This window comes from Ochotona princeps, chromosome 10 (genome assembly GCF_030435755.1).
Source record: "Ochotona princeps isolate mOchPri1 chromosome 10, mOchPri1.hap1, whole genome shotgun sequence".
In the NCBI taxonomy this organism is placed as follows: Eukaryota; Metazoa; Chordata; class Mammalia; order Lagomorpha; family Ochotonidae; genus Ochotona; species Ochotona princeps.
Genome location: NC_080841.1, coordinates 70,143,225 through 70,168,136, shown reverse-complemented (window position 1 = coordinate 70,168,136; position 24,912 = coordinate 70,143,225). Strand labels below are relative to the sequence as shown.

The following is a 24,912-nucleotide window of genomic DNA, read 5'->3' as shown; positions in this document are numbered from 1 at the left end:
ATACAAGAGTTACTCCACAGCTAAATATCAATCTGTTTAATAAAATATATGGATGTGATAAAGAACAAAAGCCACAACTCAACAACAACCTGGGAATCTAAGGAAATTTCCTCAGCATGGTAAAAGTGAACTGCAAAAGACCAACAGCTGATGCCAAGCTGCACGAGAGAGGACTGAAAGCCTCCCCTAAAGTTAGAAACAAGATAAGGATGTTTTGCCATTTCTAATTCAAGATTGACTTGGAACTTAGATCAAAAAGAGATTGAAGGAAGAAGTAAAGCTATCTCTATTTGCAGATGTTAAGATCACCTATAGGGAGAATCCTAAGGAATTCATTGTAAATCCATTAGAGCTAATAAATAACATTAGCAGTGTCACAGGAAACTAGATCAATATACAAAAAAAAAAAAAAAAAAAAAAAAAAAAAACCAAAACCTCAAGAAAACAAACTGAAGTTGATGATACTGGAGTTGAAGAAACAATTCAATTTATCATAGTTCATATAAGAATAAATGTAAGAACAGAAATACAAAGTAAGTACAGTAAAAGTTTAAAACATGCTGATGAAATAAATTGAAGAAGACATGAATAAATGGAAATTCCTCACTGTTGGTGCTTGGGAAGACTTAGACATTAAGATTTTAGTACTCTACAGATCCAGATCTTAGAAAAATTCTCACTTTGTCAGAAATCAGCACACTAATCTTAAAAGTCACATGCATTAAGAGTCCAGAGCAGTGAGAACAATCATAGAGGAAAAGAAAAACTTAAAAAAATGAAAAGAGGAAGTTTTAATTTTTTAAAATTTACTTCAGAGATACAACGATCAAAGGAAGTGGTACCAGCACAGAAAGATCTTAGGAGTCTTTTGTCCAGTCCCCGAGACCACTGGGTTGGGGGTGTAACACCAGAGACACACTGGTGGTGAAGGATGTCCGTTTGTTTATTTGAGAGAAGTCACAAGCTTACATAGGACAGGAAAAGGAGCAGTCTTGTGCAGAAGCCCAATCTAAAACAATTGCCACTCATCATTTGACCCAACAGAGGCAAGTGAAGAGAGTGACAGAGATTTTCCAGCTACTGGTTCTCTCCCCAAATGCCCACGACAGACAGCTATGGGCCATGCCAAGCCAAGTGCTGGGGACTCCCTGGGCTGTCATATGCTGCCTCCCAAGGTGAACATAAGCAGGAAGTTGGATCAGAAGTGGAAACGAGACTAAATCGCAAGCACTCTGTTATGGTGATCCAAGTAGCAGGTTAACATCCTGTACCGTAATGCTCCTGAAATATACTTCTTGTTCTAGCATATTAAATTCTAGAAATTTCTTGCAGTCTTCTTTGCTGCTTTCCTTTAGAAACCTGCAGAATCAATGGTAGCCTGGAAATTTACCTATGAAAATATAATGGGAAAAATCACCTAAAATAAGAGGCTTAACTATTGTATTTTTTTCCACAGCCACCTTCCTGCCAGAACATGCCTAGAATGTGGTTGCCCTGAGTCAACTTTTGTAAGCTAACAACAGTTCCATTTTAAAAGACATAGTGGAGCTTCCACATTTGTTTTAAGTTGGTGGTAGGAAACACGTCATATTCCATTTTGCAGCTCATACACTGAAATACTGAAATTGAAATTCAGTGTTGTATTATTTTATTACATTTCCTATTATTTGAAAGCACATAAAATCAATAACAGGAGATTCATGGGAGATTTTTGCTTTGGTTTTTCCTCTTTGGCAATAAGATTATTGAATTTATGACAATCCTGAATTCCCAGGCTATCCAATGAATACTCACAGCATCATCAGGCAAGTGTGGATTTTCTAATAAAAGTGATACTTTTGGGTTTATGTGTTTTTTAAAGGATGATCAAACTCAGATCATATAGGTTTTCCTCTAGGAAAAACAAAACTTCCAATTAAAAAAAATTCAAAAAGACAGTTAATTGATGCCACTGCGATGGTATATCAGGCTAAGCCTCTACCTGTTAACTCCAGTTTGTGACCCAGTTGCTCCACTTCTGATCCAACTCACTGCTAATGGCCTGGAAAATCAGTGGAAGATGTCTCAATTACTGGGACACCTGCACACAATAAGAAGAAGCTGTTTGCTTCTGGCTTCAGATCAGCTCAGCTTCAGCCATTGCAACCATTTATAGAGTGAACCAATGGATAGAAGATTTCTCTGTCTCTCCTTCTCTCTCTGTAAAATCTGTATTCCATATAAAAATAAATAAATCTTTTTTTAAAAGAGTAACTTAATGAATCCATGATCAGCTGTCTTTGAGATTTGGCAGTTGAATGAAGAACCTAAAAAATCTCCAAGTATCAAAAAACGGATTATTTTATGTTTTACTCTGAAACAGCATCTCTCCAATTGAGAAAAACATCCTACAGCTTCAGGAGTGTCAGGAGCTGAACTTCATGGAACCTAATTGAATATTCAGAATGGGGTGGAGTCAGCAGTAGGGCTCAAGCACCTCCCACTTCCATGCCCATTTTAAGAAATATCAGCAGTGTCATGGCAGTAAGTGCGTGCTGGGAATAGGAGTGTCCCATATGGTAATCTTACTATAATAAGCTGTAGGTTTGGGAGAGGAGCATATGGTGCAGCTATGTTGGATACAGAGCTGGGCCTACACTGTAACAGGAAGAGAAGGGAACCTGGATGGTGGTCAGAAGAGGCCTTGCAATGAGGGCCAGGCCAGGTGTCCAGCTATCATGGTGGGTGGGTAGACCATGGGTGTTGAAGCCTGATTCACCTAGGACCAGCATCAAACCTGCAATTGGGCAAGGAGCTATCAACAGCTGCTTGGATGGGGCTGGTAATTACTAATCGGCATCCTCCCATGGTTTGGTTGGAGTGGTCAGACTTTAGGTCCTCACCATCCCAGCCACCCATGTTCCCACAGTAAAAACATCATGTGGCATTTGGACAATTTCTATGTGCAGCTTAGAATTGTTTTTTAAATAATGAGAATAAGTGAAACAAGCAGCTATTGCCCTGTCTTTTTGAAATCAGACACCCTCTTTAACTATGGGTCTGTTGCTTGGAGTTCATCTTCTTTCTAACATGAATCACCAAAACGTATCATCTACTATACTGCGTTGCTGTAGTTGTATTACCAGTGCTGGTTCTTGGGATTGAAAACTTGGTGTTTTTGAAGAAATTGGAGTACTGACTGTTTTTAGATACTGTTTTATTTATCATACTCAAATATTAAAATTATCCCACTTTCACCTGTTAACATTGCATCTCAACGTTTTAAGAGTTCTTCCAAAGCATTCAAAATAGATTTTTACAGAACCAAGTCTCCTTTTGTTTTAAAATCACATGTAATTATTTCTCTTTCTTTAAATTAGAAAGCATAACACAAGGCATAATTTGGGAAGAGATGTAACTGATTCTTGATAATGAGCAATAGTTCTAGGTGGGGAAAAAGTGGGGAGTGAGCTGCTAGTGTTAGTGCTCAACCACATGGGGAGCAGAATCACCCTGAATCTGGGAATTTGGTTAGGTACAGAGAAATTACAACACCTTCTGGGGGCCAGCCTTGTGGCTCAGCAGGTTACACTGATGCTAGCTACTCCACAATCCTGTATCAGAGCATTGGTTCCAGTTCCAGTTTTTCCACTTGAAATCCAGCTTCCTGCTAACTTTCCGGAGAAGGAAGAAGAAGATGGCACAAGTAGCCGGGTGCCTGCTATCATTTTATCAGACTTAAATAATTTTATCAGACTTAATTCTTGGTCCTGGCTTCTGGCTTTGGTCTGGCCCAACTTTGGCTGTTGCAACGATTATGGAGTAAGCCAATGAATGGAAGATCTCTGACTCACTTCTCACTGTCATTTTGTGTTCTAAATAAATAAGTATATTTATTTATTTATTTATTTTAATTCATTAATTACATTGTATTATGTGACACAGTTTCATAGATACTGGGATTCTCCCCTCCCCTCCCCAAACCCTCCCCCCATGGTGGATTCCTCCACTCCGTTGCATAACCACAGTTCAAGTTCAGTTGAGATTCCCTCATTGCAAGCATATACCAAACATAGAGTCCAGCATCTTATTGTCCAGTCAAGTTCAATGTCTTCTTAGGTAGACCCTCTCTGGTTTGAAGACAGAACCAGCAGAGTATCATCCCGATCAATTAAAAGTTCCAACATACCATCAGCAAAAATTTACATCATTATGGAATTAATTGACATAGTAATGAGTAACCAATATGTTAAAAATAAATGCGAGTTCTTAGCCACATTCTGTGACCACCTCATTGACATTTCAATTTTAGTTTATACACAACATATAACATACGTAACATAATATGTTATACATAACATCATATCATCTTAAATTGGCTCGTTTCCCTTAGCATTATGGTTTTCAGTTTGGCCCATTTGGCCACAAAGAACTGCATTTTATTTTTTTTAATAGCTGAGTAGAATTCCATGGAGTAGATGAACCATAGCTTTCTTATCCAATCCTCTACTGATGGGCATTTTGGTTGCTTCCATGTTTTTGCAATTACTGATTGTGCTGCTGTGAACATAGGGATGCATGTTGGTTTCTCATAAAACAGGTGTTTTGGATATATTCCTAGGAGTGCTATTGCTGGATCATATGGTATGTTGATTTTGAGTTGTTTGAATGTTCTCCATACTGATTTCCATAGAGGCTATACCAGCCTGCAGCCCCACCAGCAGTGGAGTAGGGTTCCCTTTTCCCCGCAACCTCGCCAACAAGTGTTGTTGGTGCTTTTTTTCATGTGGGCCAATCTTACTGGCATCAGGTGGTACTTCATTGATGTTTTAATTTGGATTTCCCTTATTGCCAGGGAACTTGAGCATTTTTCCATATGTTTAGTTGCAATTTGGGTTTGTTCCTTTGTGAAATGTCTGCCCATTTCCTGTGCCCATTTCTTGAGTGGCTTGTTTGTTTTGGCATTTTGGTTGTTTTGTAGTTCTTTGTATATTCTGGAGATTAGCCCTCTATCACCTATGTCGTGCGCGAAGATCTTCTCCCATTCTGTGGGTTGCTTTTTTACTTTGTTGATTGTTTCCTTTGCTGTACAGAAGCTTCTTAGTTTGATGAGGTCCCATTTGTTTATTCTGGTCTTGATTGCTGTTGCCTTTGGTGTCCTTTTTCGGAAGTTGGGACCTACCCCTAGCTCTTGCAGAGTGTTTCCAACATTTTCTTCCAAAAGTTTGAAGGTTTCTGGATGTAGGTTTAGATCTGTTATCCATTTAGATTTGATCTTAGTGTATGGTGAGCGATGCGGGTCTTTTTGTTTCTGCAGGCTATTAACCAGTTATCCCAACAGCATTTATTGAACAGACCTTCCCATTTGCCTGGATTGTCGTTTGTCTTTTTGTCAAAGAATATTTGGCTGCATCTGTGTGGGTTCCCTTCTGGTGTTTCTATTCTGCTCCATTGATCTTCCTTTCTGTCTTTGTGCCAGTACCAGGCTGTTTTGATAATCACTGTCCTATAGTATGTCCAGAGGTCCGGAACTGTGATTCCCACTGCTAACTTCCTGTTCTTCAGAATGGTTCTAGCTATTCGTGATTTTTTGTGTTTCCAGATGAACCTTTGAATCATTGTTTCTAGTTCAATGAAGAATGTTTTGGGCACTTTGAGTGGGATTGCATTGAATGTATATGTTGCTTTTGGCAGTATAGACATTTTAATGATATTGATTTTACCTATCCAGGAGCATGGGATGTTACTCCATCTTTTGAGGTCTTGTTCAATTTCTTTTTTAAGTAGTTTGTAGTTTTCTTCAAATAGGTCTCCTACATTTTTGGTTAGATTTATTCCCAGATACTTCATACTTTTCTCTGTTATTTTGAATGGTATCCTGCTGGTTAGATCTTTTTCCATCTTGGGGCTGTTTGCATACACTATGGCTGTTGATTTTTGTTCATTAATTTTGTACCCTGCCACTCTACCAAACTCTCGTATGAGTTCTAGCAGTCTCTGTATTGAGTCTCTTGGCTCTTCTACATAAAGAATCATATCATCTGCGTATAGTGAAAGCTTGGCTTCTTCGTTTCCCATTTGAATTCCTCTGATTTCTTTTTCTTGTCTTATGGCCTCAGCGAGTACCTCTAGGACTATGTTGAATAGTAGTGGAGAAAGTGGACATCCCTGTCTTGTTCCAGATCTCAGTGGGAAGAGTTCCAGTTTTTCTCCATTCAGTATGATGCTGGCGTTGGGTTTTTCATATATTGCTTTGATTATGTTGTGGATTTTTCCATCTATGCCTACCTTGGCGAGGATTTTTAGCAGGAAGTGGTGTTGGATTTTGTCGAAAGCTTTTTCTGCGTCTATTGATACTATCATGTGATTCTTGTTTTTTAGTTTTTGGATGTGGTGTATCACATTGATGGATTTCCGAATGTTGAACCATCCCTGCATTCCAGGGATGAATCCTACTTGATCTGGATGAATGATCTGTCTGATGTTTTTTTGAATTCTATTGGCTAGGATTTTGTTGAGAATGTTAGCATCAATGTTCATCAAAGAGATAGGTCTGTAGTTTTCCTTCTCTGTTGGTTCTCTGTCTGGTTTTGGGATTAAGGTAATGTTGGCTTCATAGAATGAGTTTGGAAGGGTTGCTTCCTTTTCTATTGTTTTGAAGAGTTTGTAGAGGATTGGGGATAGATCTGTTCGGAATGTTTTGTAGAATTCTGTAGTGAAGCCGTCTGGGCCTGGGCTTTTCTTTGTTGGGAGGTCTTTAATCACTGATTCAATCTCTGCTTCAGTTATGGGTTTGTTCAGGTTGTCTGTTGCCTCTGGGCTAAGTTTTGGCAGGTGGTAGAAGTCTAAGAACTTTTCCATTTCTTGGTGGTCTTCTGATTTGTTGGAGTACAGTGCTTTGTAGTAATTTCTAATTATGTTCTTAATGGTTGAGGTGCCTGTTATGTTGCCTTTTTCATCTTTGATGCTGTTAATTCTTGCTTTCTCTTGTTTTTTCTTTGTCAGTCGGGCCAGTGGGGTGTCTATTTTGTTTATCTTCTCAAAAAACCAGCTTTTTGATTCATTGATTTTGTGTATAGTTTTTTTAATTTCTATCTGATTAATTTCCTCCCTTGTTTTGATGATTTCTCGTTTCCTATTGTGTGTGGTGCTCTTCTGCTGCTGTTTTTCCAATTCCTGGAGGTGTGTGTTTAGTTCCTGTATTTGACGCCTCTCTTGGGCCTTGACATGAGCTCCAATTGCGATGAGTTTACCCCGTAGCACTGCTTTGGCAGTGTCCCACAAATTTTGCAATGTTGTGTCAGAGTTTTCATTGGTTTCCATAAATTTTTTGATCTCATCTTTAATTTCTTCTCTGATCCATTGTTCATTTAATAGCATATTGTTCAGCCTCCAAGACTTTGTGTATTTCCTGGGGCATTTTGAATTGCTGATTTCCAGTTTCATTCCATGGTGGTCTGAGAGGGTACATGGTATGATTCTTATCTTTTTGAAGTTATTTAGATTTGCTTTGTGTCCTATCATGTGATTGATCCTGGAGAAGGTGCCATGCACTGCTGAAAAAATGTATAATCTGTGACCTTGGGGTAAAAAGTTCTATAAATGTCTACCAAGTCCAGTTCTATTGTTTGTATGAGCTCTGTTGTTTCTTTGTTGAGTTTTTGTTTTGTTGTTCTGTCTATTGTTGTTAGCTAGGTGTTAAGATCACCCACTATTATTGTGTGCATATCTATGTCTCCCCTTAAGTCCGTAAGTAATTGCTTCACGTAGCTAGGCGCATTGGAATTTGGTGCATATATGTTCATGATGGTAATTACTTCTTGATGGATCAGTCCCTTCACCTATATATAATGTCCTTCCCTGTCCTTTTTGATGTGTGTCAGATTGAAATCTATATCATCTGAAATTAAGACAGCTACCCCAGCCTTTTTTTCTCGTCCATTGGCATGAAATATCTTTTTTCCATCCCTTCACTTTCAGTTTCTTAGAGTCTTTCTGGTTAGATGTGTCTCTTGTAGGCAAAAGATAGTTGGGTCCTGATTGATGATCCATTCTGTTAATCTATGCCTTTTGATTGGTGATCTTAAGCCCTTTGTGTTAAGAGTTAAAATTGAGAGGTTGCGATTTTGCCCTGCCATACGTATGTGCTTTTGTGGGTGTTGATATCTGTGTAATTGTCCCTCCTTGTGTGGGCTTTAGTGGGAAGACCTTCCTGTTTGCCATCTTTGCTTATGATTCACCTCCTTTTTTTCTGGATTTAGTGCATTTCTAAGGAGATTTTGTAGAGCTGGTTTTGTGCTGGCATATTCTTCTAATTTTTCTTTGCTATGGAAGTATCTGATTTCGTTCTCAAATACGAATGAGATCTTTGCTGGGTACAATATTCTTGGTTGACAGTTGTTCTGATTCAGGATTTGGAAGATCTTTGTCCATTCTCTTCTTGCTTGTAAGGACTCTTCAGAGAAGTCAGCAGTGATTCTGATTGGTTTTCCCCTGTATGTGATCTTTTCTTTGCTTCGTACTTGTCTCAGGGTTCTTTCTTGGTCTTTGTTGGAGTGGAACTTGAGCACCATATGTCTGGGTGAAGATCGCTTTGGGTCATATCTGCTGGGAGTCCTCTGACCGTCCTGGATTTGGGCAGGGTTCATGTTCCAAGTGTTTTGGAAGTTTTCCTGTATAATTTCGTCGAGCACCATTTGCATTCCTGAATCTCTTTCCACTCCTTCAGGAAGGACAATAATCCTAATATTTGATTTTTTGAGGTTGTCTTTCATTTCTTGTATGGTCTTATTGGCTTTGTTCAGACTTGTCTCCAGCTGTTTAATGAGCTGGGTATCTTCATTTTGCATGTCTTCTATTTCAGAGATCCTCTGTTCTGCTGTATTTATTCTGTTGGTTAGGCTCTCAATTTTGTGCTCTAAGTAAAGGATTTTACTTTTCATTTGTTGTATTTCTGCGACTATGTGGTTCTTGAATTCCTTGAAGTCCTCCCAATTCTATCTCTGACCGATTTTAACATTATTTTTTTGAATTCCTTGTCTGGTAGAGCTTCCATGTCTTCATCTTGCATCTCCAAAATAGACATTGGCTTTTGATCCTTTATTGGTGGGGTGCTGGCTCTCTCATCTGGATCATTACCTTTTCTGGTATTTCTTCCGATTGTGTTAGTGTTTCTTTTTGAGAGACCCAGATACCAGCATGCTGAGGGGTCTCCAAGCGCTGTCCTGCAGAGATCGGAGCCTGCAGGCATGGAGTAGCAGGGTGTGGAAATTTTCAAGGCACTTTTGGTGCGTCTCCAGTGCGCTGGACCTCAGGGCACCACTTCCGAGGCCCAGCAGATTCAAGGCGCACTCTCAGCTCTTCCCCTACACGTATGCGACCACAGGGTGTGGGGGAATGAAGGCACTCTCTGGGTGCACCTCCTGTGCACGGGTTCACAGGGCACAGAGGATTCTAGGTGCTTTCTCGGTGTGTCCCCAGTGTCAGGGACTGCAGGGCGTGGAGGTTCCAGGTGCTCTCTGGGAACGTCTCCTGCACGCGGATCCGCAGTGCCCTCCTGGTGCGTCTCCCAATCACTGGACTGTAGGGCGTGGAGTGTTCCAGGTGTTCTCTGGAAGCGCCTCCTGCATGGGTCCGCCCACCCCAGCAGCGTGGGACTGCCCACCCCACCGCTTGCAGGGGTCCGCCCAGCCCAGTCGCGCACATGTCCGCCCAGCCCTGAGTCGCGCACGTGTCCGTCCAGCCCAGAGTCGCGCAAGGATCTGCACAGCCCAGGGGCACGTGCGGGCCTGGGTCAGTACAGCCTAGTTGTGTGCCAGTGCACCTTCTCCGTGTCTCCTCAGCGCACAGGACCACTGTGCATCACCTCCAAGACACAGTTTTGGCAGTTTCAAGGCACTTGCCCTGTGTCCCCAGACGCTGGAATCTCCAGCGGGGAGGGGTGGGGAGATAAGCACCAAGGATGTTTGGGCTCTGTGCGTGCCCCTGGAGGGTGAACTCCGGGAGCCTCTGACCCACTGCTGCCCCCACCCAGCTCACCAAAACCTCAGGTTCTTGCAGTCTGCCTCTGCCGCTGGTGAGGACCTTCGCCAATGTTGATCTCTCCAACCTTCCTTATCATCTGGCTGTGGTTCCTGGTGGCTCCCGGCAGCTCAAATAGGTATATTTTAAAGAGAAAAAAAAACCCACCTTGTTTTTGCTGCTTTTATCCTAATATCTTTCCAGCATTGTTCTAAAGAAACAATGAAGATAAATATTTTCTGTATATTTATGTAGTTTGACCTTCATGTTAACCAAAGGATAAAATGGTTCAAGAAAAAAGTATAAATAAGACTCTGCTGCAAAATAGCTTTCTTTGCTGGATATGTTGTATTAATTCAGAGAAGGCTACTTAAAGTATATGTAGACAAAAAATACCATAAATCATCTAGACTTTTTGGAGTGTTTTGCTTTACTTCTGGGTTTATTGTGATTTTTTATGGAGAATTGATTTGGCTTTAAATTTTTGAAGGAATGAGGCAAAGAAAGTAGAAAGCTGGAAATGCATTTTTTTCCTTATGGAAATTGGTTATAGGTGCTATCCTAGAACCATACATCAGTTGTGATAGTTTATGTCAAAGCACAACTCTGTGACATAAAATACCAGAAGAGAGTGGGGAATCAAGATCAGTTGAGAAGGATGTAGAGATTAAAAATGAAGACTGGATTGAAGGATTCCTTATGATATGTTTGTATCTCATCTTCACACAATATGTACAGAGAACATTTCTTAGGTATAATTTTAGCCAACCATTCTCAATCCTGGTTATTCCTGTGTGTCATCTACCTCTCATTGTTTCATTTATTATTTCATGGTTATGTTTGAAGAATAATGTGACTCCAAGTTGAGGTCATATGGATTGGTTTTCAGGTAATGCCTTTAATGACATTTTGCTTTAAAATAACAAAATTGATTCAAGAAATCTTTAGACTAAGTATACTGTTGTTAAATTGCACTGTCTACACTCAGGGTAATTTCTTGGCCCCCCAAAACCCTATTTGAGCAATTTTTGGCTACAGATCTTCCTACACCCCTGAGAATTTTCCTTGAAATTGGGAAGTTGTGCTCAAAAGAATTCTTTCATCTGTGAATACATTACCATTTCTGGTGTTGCTCTTGTTGGGACTTGGCACCTGTGGGTTTGTATGGATGTAAATGTCACCAAGAAGACCCCTAAGACATCGTAGGGTCTTGAGTCCCCAGTGTTACTTTGGCACTCATATCTGTGACCTTTCACCTCTGCAGGGTATTGAAGGTATTCCTCTCACGAACCGCACAGAGGATTCCATACATGACCGGCGGCAGGGTCATGCGGATGCTAGCTGTGATTCTCCTGGTGGTGTTCTGGTTCCTGGTTGGCTGGACCTCCTCCGTGTGCCAGAACCTGGAAAGGCACATTTCCCTGGTTGGCCAGGGGCAAACATCCGATCACCTCATCTTCAACATCTGCCTCATCGACCGCTGGGATTACATGACAGCAGTTGGTAGGTGCTGTCTCTCCTTTGATGGATTGTCTTGTCCCTTTTTCAGTTCCATTTAAATTAGCTTCTGTAGAACCCCAAGACTCAAGAAATTCCACCTAAATGTGGTTCTGGTAAAACTGCACTGTGCAAATGACAGTGACAAGTGTAATGCAAACATTTTCTGGAAGGTTCCATTCATTTTCAAAGGTAGGTCACTTTGTTCAGAAAATATAATCAAGGAAGCCAACATGGAGAAATGCAGCAAATAATGGGTGGATTCTGTGAACAAGGACACTTTCTGCTTTTCATTGCATTGATCGGTCACTGTTTGATTAATATTAGCTGTCCTTTTTATTCTTTAGTTGTGAGAAAAAAAATGGAAGCCTGTTGGTGTTTTTGTATGGTTTATGATCCTATGATAAATCAGATGTGGTATCCAGGGTCCTGTTTGTGAGGAGATTGGCTCTGCACAATTGCTGCTAAATCCATCTTTCTCATCCTTACCTCTGGAGAAAATTTTTGATTAATTCTCTGGAGTACAATATGATACGAGAACACCAAGTTGCTTGGGGACTGAAGTTCTGTGGCTAACAAACAGCGTATCTGAACAGAGCTACATCATGACTGGAACCAAAACGTAAATGATTTGCTTTGTACCCCAGGTTTTATTTAAAAAAAATTATAGAAATCCAACTGAATTCTTTTGTTTCTAAAATCAGTCTGTTATAAGCTAAATCTAAAGATTGCAGGAGTAGCAACAGAAAGAATGAAAATAAACTTTTCTCTTTTGTTACCCTCATTAAGACACAGGGAGAAAAATTTTAATTTTGTTTGGCAGATGGAAAAGGAAACGTGCTTGATTAAAATGTGTTTAAATCTCATTTTCTGTCTGACCTATATTTGATGATTGTTCTTCAAAATATTTTCAGCTCCTCTTTTCCTGGGAGCTAATAAAATGTTTAGTTAGTTTGTAAATCAAGTCAATGAAATTTTCTCAAGCAAAATGTTGTTGGAATATTATAGGCTTGATATGTGCAATAGTGTAACAAGATGGGTGTGTGAGGGGAGTGGGTACAATGGTAATATATGAAGCTGATCATTGTATTTCAGAAAGTATAACTATTTTAAGATAAAACATAGAACTGAAGAAGGGCTCAATTCTGATTTTGACTTTGGTTCTGAAAATTAAATAGACGAATGTAAAATTTTTACTCAGTGGAAGTCTCTACTATTGTTTTGTACTCTTCAATGCAAGTTAACCAAATAGGAATGATGATTTATCTACATTACTGTGACTAAAAGTTCACAAATCTGTTTTGCAATGAAAAACAGCACTGAGAATGCATGATGGCTCCCTCAAGTTTACAACATTCTTGGTGTCTTTCTGCACATTGATTCTGAGATATGTAGAAAGCCTTGTGGATGTTTATTTTGCACCCAGGGAAGGACCACAGTGTGAGTACTGGGTCAAGACATAGAGGAATTGATCATCAGTGCCAACCTGAGATTTGTCTTAATGGAGTTCTGTCCAACCCACATCCACTGAATACCTGTGAGTCTTTTAGCTCTGTGCTGAACACCCTGTGTGGTGTATAAAATGTATAAACATGCTCTTCCTGTCATCATGTAGCTTTTGTTAATCCAAAGAGGGGAAAAAAAGACAATTGTGGAAAATGATGAGCAAACAAAATATGATAATGCTCTTGGTGCAGTAGAAATTTACTAAAGGTAAACAGCAATTGGCACAGAAGCCAGGGATCCATATAAGGAAAAAGTTCTTGGATCCCATTGGTGATGTTTGGCTTTTGTAAAGGGGTGCAGTGAGCCTTCCAGCTGACAGGAGATGTGGTGGATGAGAGGTGACGGGCATCATAGGAAATGCAATGAAGTGGCCTCTTGGGATACATCGCAAGTAAAGCTGGTAATGTTTTCATGATGCTTCAATGTTGTCGGATGGCCAAGATGATTGAAAACATCACAGAGGAATTTGGAAAACCAAGAAAGTGACACAAAGAATCAACTCTAGAGTGCATTTTGGATACACTTAAAAAAAAACCCCGAAATATACCAATTCAAGCATTTTTGGAGTCAGAATCATTAGAAGAGAGCAAAACAGAGCAGCCATTCAGGAAGTGCCTTCTGTTCCTTCCCAGCCCGAAGCGGGATTCAAGGACCCTGGTGTGTGCACTGCCCATGTCCACCAAATGATGCTGGCATCACTCAGAGGAAGTAATCCCAGGAGCTCGCAAGGACAGAATAGTATGAGTCTTCGCTGTGCTCCAACTAGGCCTCAACCTTACTACTCTCTCTCACCCCACCCCCACCAGAGCATTTTTCACTGTGATCTTGTTGCATTCTGTAATCCCCACCACCTACCTCCCTATTTGCCACTTCACTCAGTAGATGACTTCTACTTGCAAAAATGCATAGGAGCCATCAGATAGAGATGCCTTAAAAACTCTGACTACTCTGCCTGTGAATCTCCCCTATCCATAACCACTCTTACCTTTTCTCCCTCGTGTTCTCATAGCCTTCACCTCAATGAGGTGTTCATCCAACATGCTGATTCCCTCCAGGAATTTGTCTCATTTTGTATGACCTTTCTGTTCCCCAAAACTCCCCAAGCTAAAAAAAAAAACCCACACTGAAGAAATCTGTAGCATTTCTGGCTCCTGTGACTGCTCCCTCTGCAATGACTCTTGAAGTATCACACATGATTTTCATCTGACTTTACTGCCACCGAGACGTGTTTTCTTATGGAAAGATAATTTGCTAGATATAGCACAATTTCTACCAGTAAGAAAGAAACCTTTGGAATGCCATGGGGGAAAAAATACATGTTTTGTTCTAAATTAATCATGGAGAAGACCAGGAGAGGGGCTATCAAGAGCATCAAGAGCAAGAGGTGATGGAGATCACAACCTGAGCCAGGGGGTGTCGCTGCTCTGTCTCTTTTTTTCCTGAGTTTTATTTATTTGAAACAAAGAGTTACATGTTAGGAGGGAGAGACAGAGAAGGAGAGACAGAGACCAACAGAAACAGAATGCTGGTGGACTCTCCAAATGGCTGTAATGGGTGAGACTGGTCCAGGAGGAAGCCAGAAGCGTGGAACTCCATCTAAGTCTCCCACATGGGTAGCAGGGACTCAAGCACTTGATACATCCTCTGCTGTTGTCCTGAGTACATTAAAAAGCAGCTAGATGAGATGTGGAGCAGGGATGCCAACGTCACATGCAATAGCTTAACTCACTGTACTACAACACTGGCTCCAAGTTCGCCATGTACATTTCTGTCAGTAGAGTATATGTCATGAGATTTTTCTTCTATTCAGGCTGTTACTCAAAAGTAAATTCATGGATCTCCAGTTCAGCTGGAAAATCTGACTAGATCAGCTAGAAAGCCAAATTGCTACCTAGTTCCCAACTGAAAGTGGTCAGTGTTGGCGGCAAGATGTAGATTTTTGTCTTTAGGTCATAGGATGTCTTTGTCATGAAGTTATATTGGCCTGCTTTAGTGTAGAGGTCAGTGAGAATAATAACAGCTAAGGTATTAATAAACTCGGATTCCAGATCAGCATTCTCTCCAAAAAGCCTGTTTTTTCTCATACAAAAACAAGAACCATTTGAAAGAGTAAAATGATTTTTCCACTGTAGTTTAGCTCTGACCAGAAACACAGATTCTAAACATAAAGATTGGGCCCATTCTGGGTTTGCTCTTCAAATAGGGCTGCTCTCAAGCTGCTCAAACTATCACATTCCAAACAAAGAAAGTAGGTGCAGAAGCCAGCCTGGGAAAACCTCTGTGCCTCTACAAGCCTCCAAGAGGGGAGGAAATGGCTTGAAAACATGGAATGGGAATAAAAATCTAGGGTCCCCTGGTCATTCATGCCTAGATACCATAGTACCAAGCAGAGAGGATGTGAACACTGTGACTCTGAGGGCAGGTTAGGCAACGCAAGAAGCACTTCGGAGGCCTCAGTAGCCAAGATTTTTTTTCTTTTAATGATTTTTACTTTTCTGATGTAAAGAAGATGCCATACTCTGGCTGTTCCAGCATACAGAATATCTTCCAACAGTTCACAGAAAATGCATATTATGAAAAAAATCTGCAGAAATTTCAGACTTTTTTTTTGCCATCAAAATAACCCTCTCCTTCTGTTCCTTTTCCCAGGAACTTTCTGAAGTTTCCTGTATTAGGAGGTCAGATTTCAGTTGCTGTTAACAATGTAAACTGCCGTACGTCTTTGAGAAGCAACAATAATAAAAAAATAAATAAATCAAGCCATGGAGCTTACTGTGGTCATGACACAGGTCATTCTCTAAAGCTGTGTTGGCTGACGTCTCAACACTCATAAACTTGGTGCACTGGCTGCTTTGGTTTTCTATGTCCCTTTAGACACATGATCTGTAGATCTCACAAGGCAAGAATCTTCATTCTGGTAGCCTTCACTTCTTCCACTGTTGTGGCTCGGAGCACCCCAATAACACCACCCTCTGACTCAGCCTAACTCTCCAAACTCCAGCGAAATATCAGTCAGTTCGAGGCCCTTGATAAGTATTTGCTGGAAGAACGAGTTCAGCCTCTTTTATCTTGTGATCTTTTCCCCGAAGAGATTAACCTCCACAAAGGAAACCTGTGCAAGCTAAAACTCCAGGAATTACACAATTGCCCTCCTCAATTCCATCTTAATGATGAATGTGTATATTCACATTTACAGGAGATGTTTTTCCCCAGTTTATACAAACTAAATTGACACTCCTAACCATTTTATGAAACTTTGCCTCTGATTTCTCTTTTATGCATACAAATTTTCCATGGCAAATAGAAGTCGTAGTTTCAAAAAGTATTACATATTGTTTGTAGCTATAAATATTGAAGCAGAACAAAATTGACTGGCTTTTGCTGAAAAAAAAATTTTTAGTTTTATTCTCCTCCTCCTAGAGTTGCATAAAGAATAAAGGGATTAAGAATTAGAGACATTCTCCTAACTTCATGAAGAAAGCAAATAATATGTTCCAAGTAATACCCTTTTTGAAAAGATTGTCAGATTGTATTTATTTATCTTTAACTACCCTCGTTGATATGTTGATAGTTGCCCCTTTTTAAGATTTTTCCACAATAGCTTTAAGAATTTGTCATACTTAAGGTAGCAAGGCATAATTCCCCTTTGGGCTTCCTAACTGATATAAACTGCAAATTAATAGGATTGACTCCTCAATCCTAAATTCAGCTTGATCATTTCATTTCACTCCTGGGACCACATTGATCACATCTGGATACACACACACTCAGATATCCCAGAGTCTTCCAATGCAGGGTGTTCTAGGCTTGGAATCCATTTCCTGAAGAACAGAGAGAGTGGCATAATAGACTTGATGACCCTATGATGTGTTTGGTTGAATAGCCCTGGCTTGCTGGTGATACATTTAGAACATTTTAAAGGCACTGAAACAATTGCAGTGACAAGGCAATGCAGAGTAAGTGAGCCAACTCTTACCTGATCTACTAGAAATACTGAGAAGAGGCTGATAGATGGTCAAGGAAAGGGTGTTTCCAACTTCCATTCCAGGGCTGAAAATGAGACTCAAACCTTGGTGCAGACATAGGCAAGCACTGAACTGGTTCCTTGGCCTCTTCAAACTGCAGGTGGTGATAATCTAATGTGATGCATAGATAGATAGATGGATAGATAAAAGGAGCATAGCTGAGAAGGAAACTATTTTACTGCTTTCTCTTACTCAGCACAAATAAGTATACCTCAAGTTTTGAGGCTAGTATTTAGCTTTAGTTTCTTTCTCCTTCACCACTATGGGCCACTCTTCTCAGCAGCATTTCCATGATTTAATACCAAATTCCTAATAAATTAAGGTATCCCCTCCCATTTTTTGTGGGTGTGAAAGTCCACCAATGCACTGAGTTATACTGTAGCTCTTAAACTACCGTGCAGTCCAATGTCCCTTCTCATATTTTATTCTTTGAACTGGAAGTAAAGGCATTGAGAAAAGTCAAAGCAATAATGAAATAGGAATGAAAGCTTTGTATTCCTGTCTTGTTTGGGAATTGTAAAGTATCAGCATGTTTAATCAATGCAGTACTCCTCTGTGTCCCTGGATTTCACATGGAATATATTCACTCCAGAAAATGATTGTGTTTTAAATCTTCATCAGCATGGTCTTTTTTGTTTTCTACCTCCCTGGTATCACATTTTAAACACAGAACGGACAGTATGCCTAGATGTTTAATAGCCATGTGTCAATGTTGAGAAGAAATAGAAAATTACAGTTACTTTTACATAAGGAAGTCTTAAAGCAGTCTGTTCCTACGAATTAAAACATTGAATTTCCCTAGAACAGTGGGTTATTACAGGTGACATGAGCACTGGGATACATAGAGTAGACTCCCCTCTTCTGCTTAGGTTAGTGTTCTTGACTTAGGTTCATTACATAATTTTTCTCCGATTCTGATGTAACGTATGCCTTAACCCATGTTGCATGTCCAGTGACCATGCTGAAGACATATTGTTCATCTTCAAGCACAGGATAACAGCTTGGTGCCACTATTAGTTAGTGTTGGCCTGCACCTCATCACTAGAAGTAAAGGGCTTGCCTGAGTCTTTTCAGCACGATAGAAACGGAGGTTATTATTTCTAGGCTGTCTCTTCTGAAAAGCATTTGACCCTTTTGAGGGACCTTTATCTATAGGACACAACTAGGCAGAGAGGAGCTATCCATTAATTTTACATGTACAGTGACAATTTTCTTCTTTGAAGGAAAAATTGTGTTAGAGGGATAGGAACCATCTTAAGACAAAGGAACATGCACCAAAGGCGAAACTATCTATGGCAAGCACAATTTCTCCTCTTTTTCTTTCTTCCAATAAAGATTTATCTATTTGAAAGGCAGAATGACAGGGGATGGAAGTGGGATTTTTATCATCTGATTGACTCCCCAAATGACCACAGCAACCACGACTGAGGCCAGGCCAAAGCCAGGAGCCAGGAACTTCTTCCTTGCTCCCATGTGAGTGCATGGGCTCAAGCACTTGAATCATCTTCTGTTTCCTAATAGATGTATCAGTAAATGCTGGATTACATAGGAACTACAATGGGGAGGGGTGCCAGCATCACAAAGGGTGGCTAAGCCTGCTGTGCCACAACACCCACTCAAAGCACAGGTTCTTTCTGAGGAACTTCAGCTCTGTTGTGAAATCCTAGGATTTTAAGGGGGGAAAAAGTGAAGAGGAAGGAAGGAGAAAAAAAAAGCTGCCTCTGTTGTGTCGCTTGAACAGAGGTGACCCATAGATCAAATTCATCTCCAGGAAGATTTGGGTGGTCTTTCTGCTTGCACAAGAGCAAAGGAAGCATGCAATCGATGAAGACACAAAATCAATTAATTCATTCTTCCTCCTTGACCTTTAGCATCATTCAAATGCCGATGCCTCCAAAACGTGAACTGTTTTCCCAACAGATGGAGAATAAGTAATTAAGGAACTGCCACTGGTTGGTCAAAGCCAAGGGCCAGAAGTTTTATCCAGCTCTTTTACATGGAGGGCAGGGGCTGAAACACTTGAAGCCATCTTCCAGTGCTTGTCCCAGATGTGTTACAGGGAGCTGGATAGACAGTGGAGCATCCAGGGTACAGACTCCCATATGGGAGGCTGGTGTTGCACACAAATGGCAGTTTAACCTGATGCAACATTAAACACAGTTTTGAATTTTAAGAGAATGGCATTTACTTCTTGAAGAGAAGTGCATTCCTGTCTACTGGTTACCCCTCAAATGTCAGCAACACACAGGGCTGGGCTGGATTGGGCTGGAGCCAAATCTATGAGTCAGGAGCTCCATCCAGGTACCTCACATGAGTAACAAGAACCCAACTACTTGAATCACTATTGTTGCTGCTGCTCTATTAGGAAGCCAGAAGCTGAATCCAGGTACCCCAGTGTGGAAATCGGGTATTTGAACTGCTGTGTTAAACATACACTCCAGTGCTTTGGGGATTATCTGCAGGGGTAGCAGATCATCCCAACTCCAGCTCCCTGCCTAAACAGTGATGTGCGCATAGATGGCAAGGCATGGGAAATGCAAAGCACATGATAGAGGACTCAGCCAGCAGCTCTGACCTTTACCTTATTCCCCTGCCTTGTGATAGTCTTTTCCTCAGAGCCCTGCACATTCAGGATCTCTACAGGACATCTCTCAGTGCTGAGGTTTCTGGATCTTGCCAAAGTCCTGTCACCTGAGATCAAACTAAATCCCTCAGAGAGACAGAAAAATCTGTTTCTCTGCCTTTCCCATTGAAGACGGGATGGAGAGTGAAGTAGAACTCTTGGTTCAAGTTGTAGGGGTTTGTGAAAGGAAGCCATCAAAAAAAAAAAAAAAATCAGCCTGCAGATGTGTAGCATTCACAGCAGCCCCGGCTGCAGACAGCAAGAAGAACGGAGCATAGCCAAGTCCCTCTGCTGACTCCACATAGCTGCTGTGATGAGCCCCACTCTTCATTATTCTTCCCTGGTTCCTTACATTATCTCTGACATTCTAGCCTTCAGAATCTCATTGCCAGCACACCCACTGCCACTCCTCCGCACACACACTGCCTTATCAAAGGAGTCAAAGTTTTGCCACAATCAGACCCTCAGATTCTTGAAAAGTGCCTTCAGCACCAGCCCTAACACCTTTGAAATGAGATCCACTGAGAGCACCAGAAGGGCTTCCAGACTCCTTTCCTGATCACAGGCATGGCAGTGTTAACCAACAGGTGAGTTTGAAATGTGGACCATTATGCCTCGAAAAAAAATAAGTTACTTTCTGCAGTAGGATAAAAGTATTTCCAACGGTTTTTGTCTGGGACTGTCAGTCATAGCACACAAAGTAAACGTAAGCCCCAGGGATAACTCCAGGGGCCATGGCCAAGGCTTAAGACATGGAGGCCAGGTTGTGTGGCTGGCGTGGGACAAGGGTGTCTCCAGGTGCATTCCAGAGTCCATCCCTGCTCGCCCAACATTCCTGTTGCCTTTATCTGAGTTGTGAGATGGGACTTTCTCTCTCTCTCCTTGCTCTCTCAGATAACATAATGCCATTCTGGTTGCTTTTTCCATGCAGTTATCATAACCGTACTTATTGTGCACAAATAAAGAATAAACTAGTGTAGAAATCATACCTTCTGTTTGCCATTGGAACCACTGAATGCTGGAATTCACGATACTCCTCAGTGCTGTTGATGTCATTTGATTTGATTCTTCATGCCAACCTCCTTCCTGCCCACCCCACTACCAAGATGAAAATAAAAGGAGAAACCCTGCCCTGGCATGGCATTGTGAATAATGTGTTAGATAGTTTGCTACCCTGATCATGAGTTCTCTTCATTGGGTAGGATTTGGAAGAAAATACGTGAGTACATTAAAAACATTTGAGAAATGGAAGCTAAATATTTTCTTGCTTATGTATACAACTGTCTCATTCAAAATGAATGTTAGCAGGGCTAGGAGGGCTGAAATGCCAATCATACCAAAAGCCTTTGCTTCAGTGTGGCTCCCAGTTGTACTTTCGCATCGCTCTCCTCTCAGCCTTGGGGGACCCAAGGGCCCAGAGTTGACATCTTCAGAATCCAAGGACTGATAGGAATTCTTGTTTGTCGGTCTGGTCCAGCCTGATTGGAAAAATAGTTTGAAATTGCTTTTATTTGGTATATTAATTTTTTAAAAGCCATGGGAGTTAGCTTCTAAACTTCTAAACTGAGTGTTAGCCCTTAGAGGTTAAAAGTAGAACGGCTCCGTTTCCTGAAGACTGTGTGTGAGTCTTTAAATATGAACCCAATTCCCTCTTTGAAGTGTACTCATATTTCCTTCCCATTAAAATCATTTTTAACACCAGAAAATCATTTTCCGAAACAGAAGTATAACACATATTTCAACTCCCACGTAATAACATGGCAAAATTTGGTAACATCTGCATGTTTTCTTTAATAATTGCAGTGTTAGTCGGAAGTTAATTATATGAAACTGATTTTTTTCCCAAGCACAACTTTTATATATCACATTTAGCTTAATTGGCTCTTTGAATAATAAATTGTTTCTCAGCTAGAGCATGCTGTTTGATATTGCTAATGAAATGATTTTAATGTTCAGCTTAGCTATTAAGAGAAACCTTGTTTTGTCTTAGATTTTAAATATCATCCTCCATTGTATCACACTAATTAACCTAATTTGTCTTTTTTTAACTTTTGTACAGCATTATATGAAAACAGTGCAGTAAGTGGCAAGAAATACTGCTTCTATAACACAGCTACATGTGAATCCTTCAACTACACACATTTTTATGCCTCTCTTGCTTAGTAATATTCTCACATTCGTTATTTTCCTGTGTCAGCCACAACACTGCACACACAATGGCGCATCAGTAAGAGAGCTTCCCTCTATCAATCAATGCCAGCATGACTGTTAGATCGTTGCAGGCTGGTAAAAAGAAAGCTGTGAGACAAAATGAAATGTAGCAGGGTCCATTTCAGCAAAGAACAATTCACAAATCAGACACCATTCCTGAAATGAGGCTGCGGGCTTTGTTGCAACAAGCTGAGACTCCAGTGTCTGCAGGTGAGACCCAGAGAGGCTAGCAAAGAGGTGACATGACTGACTGTGGATAGGTGTTAAGGTTCCACAGAAGATCCCAAGTTAGAGAGCCAACCAGCTGGTTGTCCCTGTGAAGGGCCAAAGCTCCATTCACAGTCAGTTGCAAGAAAAGCTTCCAAGTTAAGATTCTGTTGATTTACAGAAGGGCTCCAGAGACAGAAATGATGCCAAGCGAACAACCTCCTGCCTTGACAGGTTCTGTAGCTTTAGATGGAGTGGCACAGTGACAGAGGTACATCTCTGTGACATAAACATGAAACTGATAGCACAGAGGGTCATTCAGTTCAACAGATGCTTTTAAATCTTATCATTGTAGGCTCAGTACTATTGCCCTCCGTTATATGAGCAAAGGAAGGGGAGAAAAAAATAATAATTGCAAGACTCAAGTCTTGCCCTGCAGAAAGTCATAAATCATTGGGTCAGAGGATGAAGGGCTGACTGACAAGAAACTAGATTTCATTTTTCTCCAGACTTTGTCTTTGTGGCATGATTCTATGCGTGGCATTGCACAGATGGCTAAAAATTGCAAGATATTAGTGGAAGATTTCAGCATTGGTTCAGCTTTTTCAGGAGGCTTTGCAGTGGACCTCAGAAAATTGGTTAACACTTGGAAAGGTGGTTGAGGAGAGGTTTGCTGTGAGAGCAGTTGTGCATGCAGACATAGAAGCAAGGCCTGTCTTTGCAGTGCTCAGTCTTACAGAGGATATTGAACCCTCAAAGAGCTTATGCTGGGAACACTGGAAGACGAGGTTAGATTAACAATGCAGAGTCACAATGTAGAGGCCACAGATGCCAGAATGAAATGTGAGTAAAATAATAGTGAGCAGCTGAAGATTCCTGAAGGAAGCTGCAGATAATGCCTGCCAAACTACTGACCTGAGGGTTAAACGCCAGGCTAGAAGTCAAGGCCAGAGAAATCTATGAGCAAGAAGAAGAGTTGTGTGATGTGAGCAGCTCACAGGAAACCTTCCAGCCAGAATGCTTGGATGGAAGTACGTGTCTGCCCTCGCAGCAACCTCTTTGCAAGCTTCCTTTAGGGCTAGGGGTTGTTTCCAGGCTCTGACTAGGTGGGTACAAGGAAATCTTCTAAGGGAAAATGTGAATAAGTCAGCCTGAATCGTGACAAGACCAAGTGGAATTTCAGGAAAAAAACGAGCCTGACACTAGTGAAGTATGAAGATTACCACAAGGTGTAGCTATGGTGAGATAGACCCTAGGGAAAAAATAATAATTGCAACAAATAAGAAGTGACCTGAGGGAGGCATGGGCAGCAATTGTGACTGGCAACACTGAGAAGAACAAATCAATATAAGAAGCAAGAAAAATGGTATAAAATTGTAGGAATGAAAAGTGACTCTGAGATTTCAGACCTAAATAAGAAAGGGAACAGTGGCGGTACCTGGGACAGAAATAAAGAATAGCGAAAGGAACTTAGACAGGAAGACCTCCATGTATTCCTGAATTCCTCTGTCCATTCAGTAGAGCTGGGCTGGGAACAGCAACCATGACTTATGTCCCAGTCCATTGTTCTGGGTAATTCAGACTTCTGTGGAATCTGCTGGGGAGTTGGGATGCTGTTTGTTATGGCTTTGTTTCCTTTGGCCTCTAGCCACATCAGGGTTTTAGAGTAACTCCTGACGGACTGTTCTATTTAAGTTTTTTTCCAACCACTGGGATGCTACCCAGAGTGTAAACGATAATAGAAATGTTCTGAAGCTTCAGCAGGCAGAGAGCCTTGTTTTTGGTGTTTTAAATGGAGAAGTCAAGGGTGCTTTAGGCTGCAAGCTTACATTAAGGAATAAAACTTTAGCCTCAAATCAGAGCCTGCTTCTTATTGTCTTCCAAGAAGGTCATGCCATTAAGGTAGACAGAAGGGAATGCAAAGACTATTGGTAAAAATGTGCTGAAATAGCAATGCTCAGCTTGCAGACACAATGTCAAGCAAAAGTTCAATAAGTACTGTCTATCTAACCATGGCTATGTGTTGGAAATCTATGTTAAGTGTGTTATAACATATGTCGTTTGGCTTAATGAGCAAATAATTCCATGAAATATGTACTTTGGGGCCCCATTTTCCAGATGAGGACAGTGTGGCCAGAGGGGATGAGTACTTGCTGGAGATGGTGCTAAGGGATTTGGGGACAGAGCCCAGTTCAGAGATGGGTCTGGTGTGAGCCTGAATTCCTTCCTCCTCTTAGCTGCAGTGATGTCTGCTGACTTCAACATTGTCAGAGTGATGCTTACCCAAACTGTCAGCATTCCAGCCATAAAAGGCACTATTTATCCCATAGCTGAAGAACCAACCTTTCATTTAGGACACATACCATGTCTGGCTACCTATGTTCTCACATTTCTAAATGTGGTTTATCAATAGATCCTAAGCCTTCATTGCCTAGGTAACTTTGTCCACAACCCAAAGTCTCCACAACCCAAAGTCTCCACATACATCTTTTTTTTTTTTTTTTTGCAAGCATAGCGTCCAGCATCTTATTGTCCAGATAAATTCATGGTTTCTTGCAGAAACCATCTCTGATCTGAAGGCAGAGCTGGCAGAATATCATCCTGATCAATTGAAATCCACAACATAACATCAACAACAATTTACAACATTATGGAATTAACTGACATGGTATTGAGTAACAAATATGTTAAAAAATGCAAGTTCTTAAATTCAGGGTGGAGACAATGGAAAGTTATTTTACAAGCATTTAATGAAAAAATAGCAGGTATTGGGCAAAAAGGAAAAAAAAAATCAATCTGGGATTCCAAACGATGTGAAAACCAGCAAAAACAAAGGCATGCCTT

General features: G+C 40.8%; 1 protein-coding gene across 1 annotated transcript in view; it reads left to right on the top strand.

Annotated features, from left to right (window-relative positions):
* Nucleotides 1-24,912, top strand: part of GPR158 (G protein-coupled receptor 158) — a 337,238-nt gene that overhangs the window by 300,229 nt on the left and 12,097 nt on the right. The window contains 1 exon segment of the mRNA XM_004588529.3: nucleotides 11,264-11,502. Coding sequence (XP_004588586.3) covers nucleotides 11,264-11,502 — 239 coding nt within the window.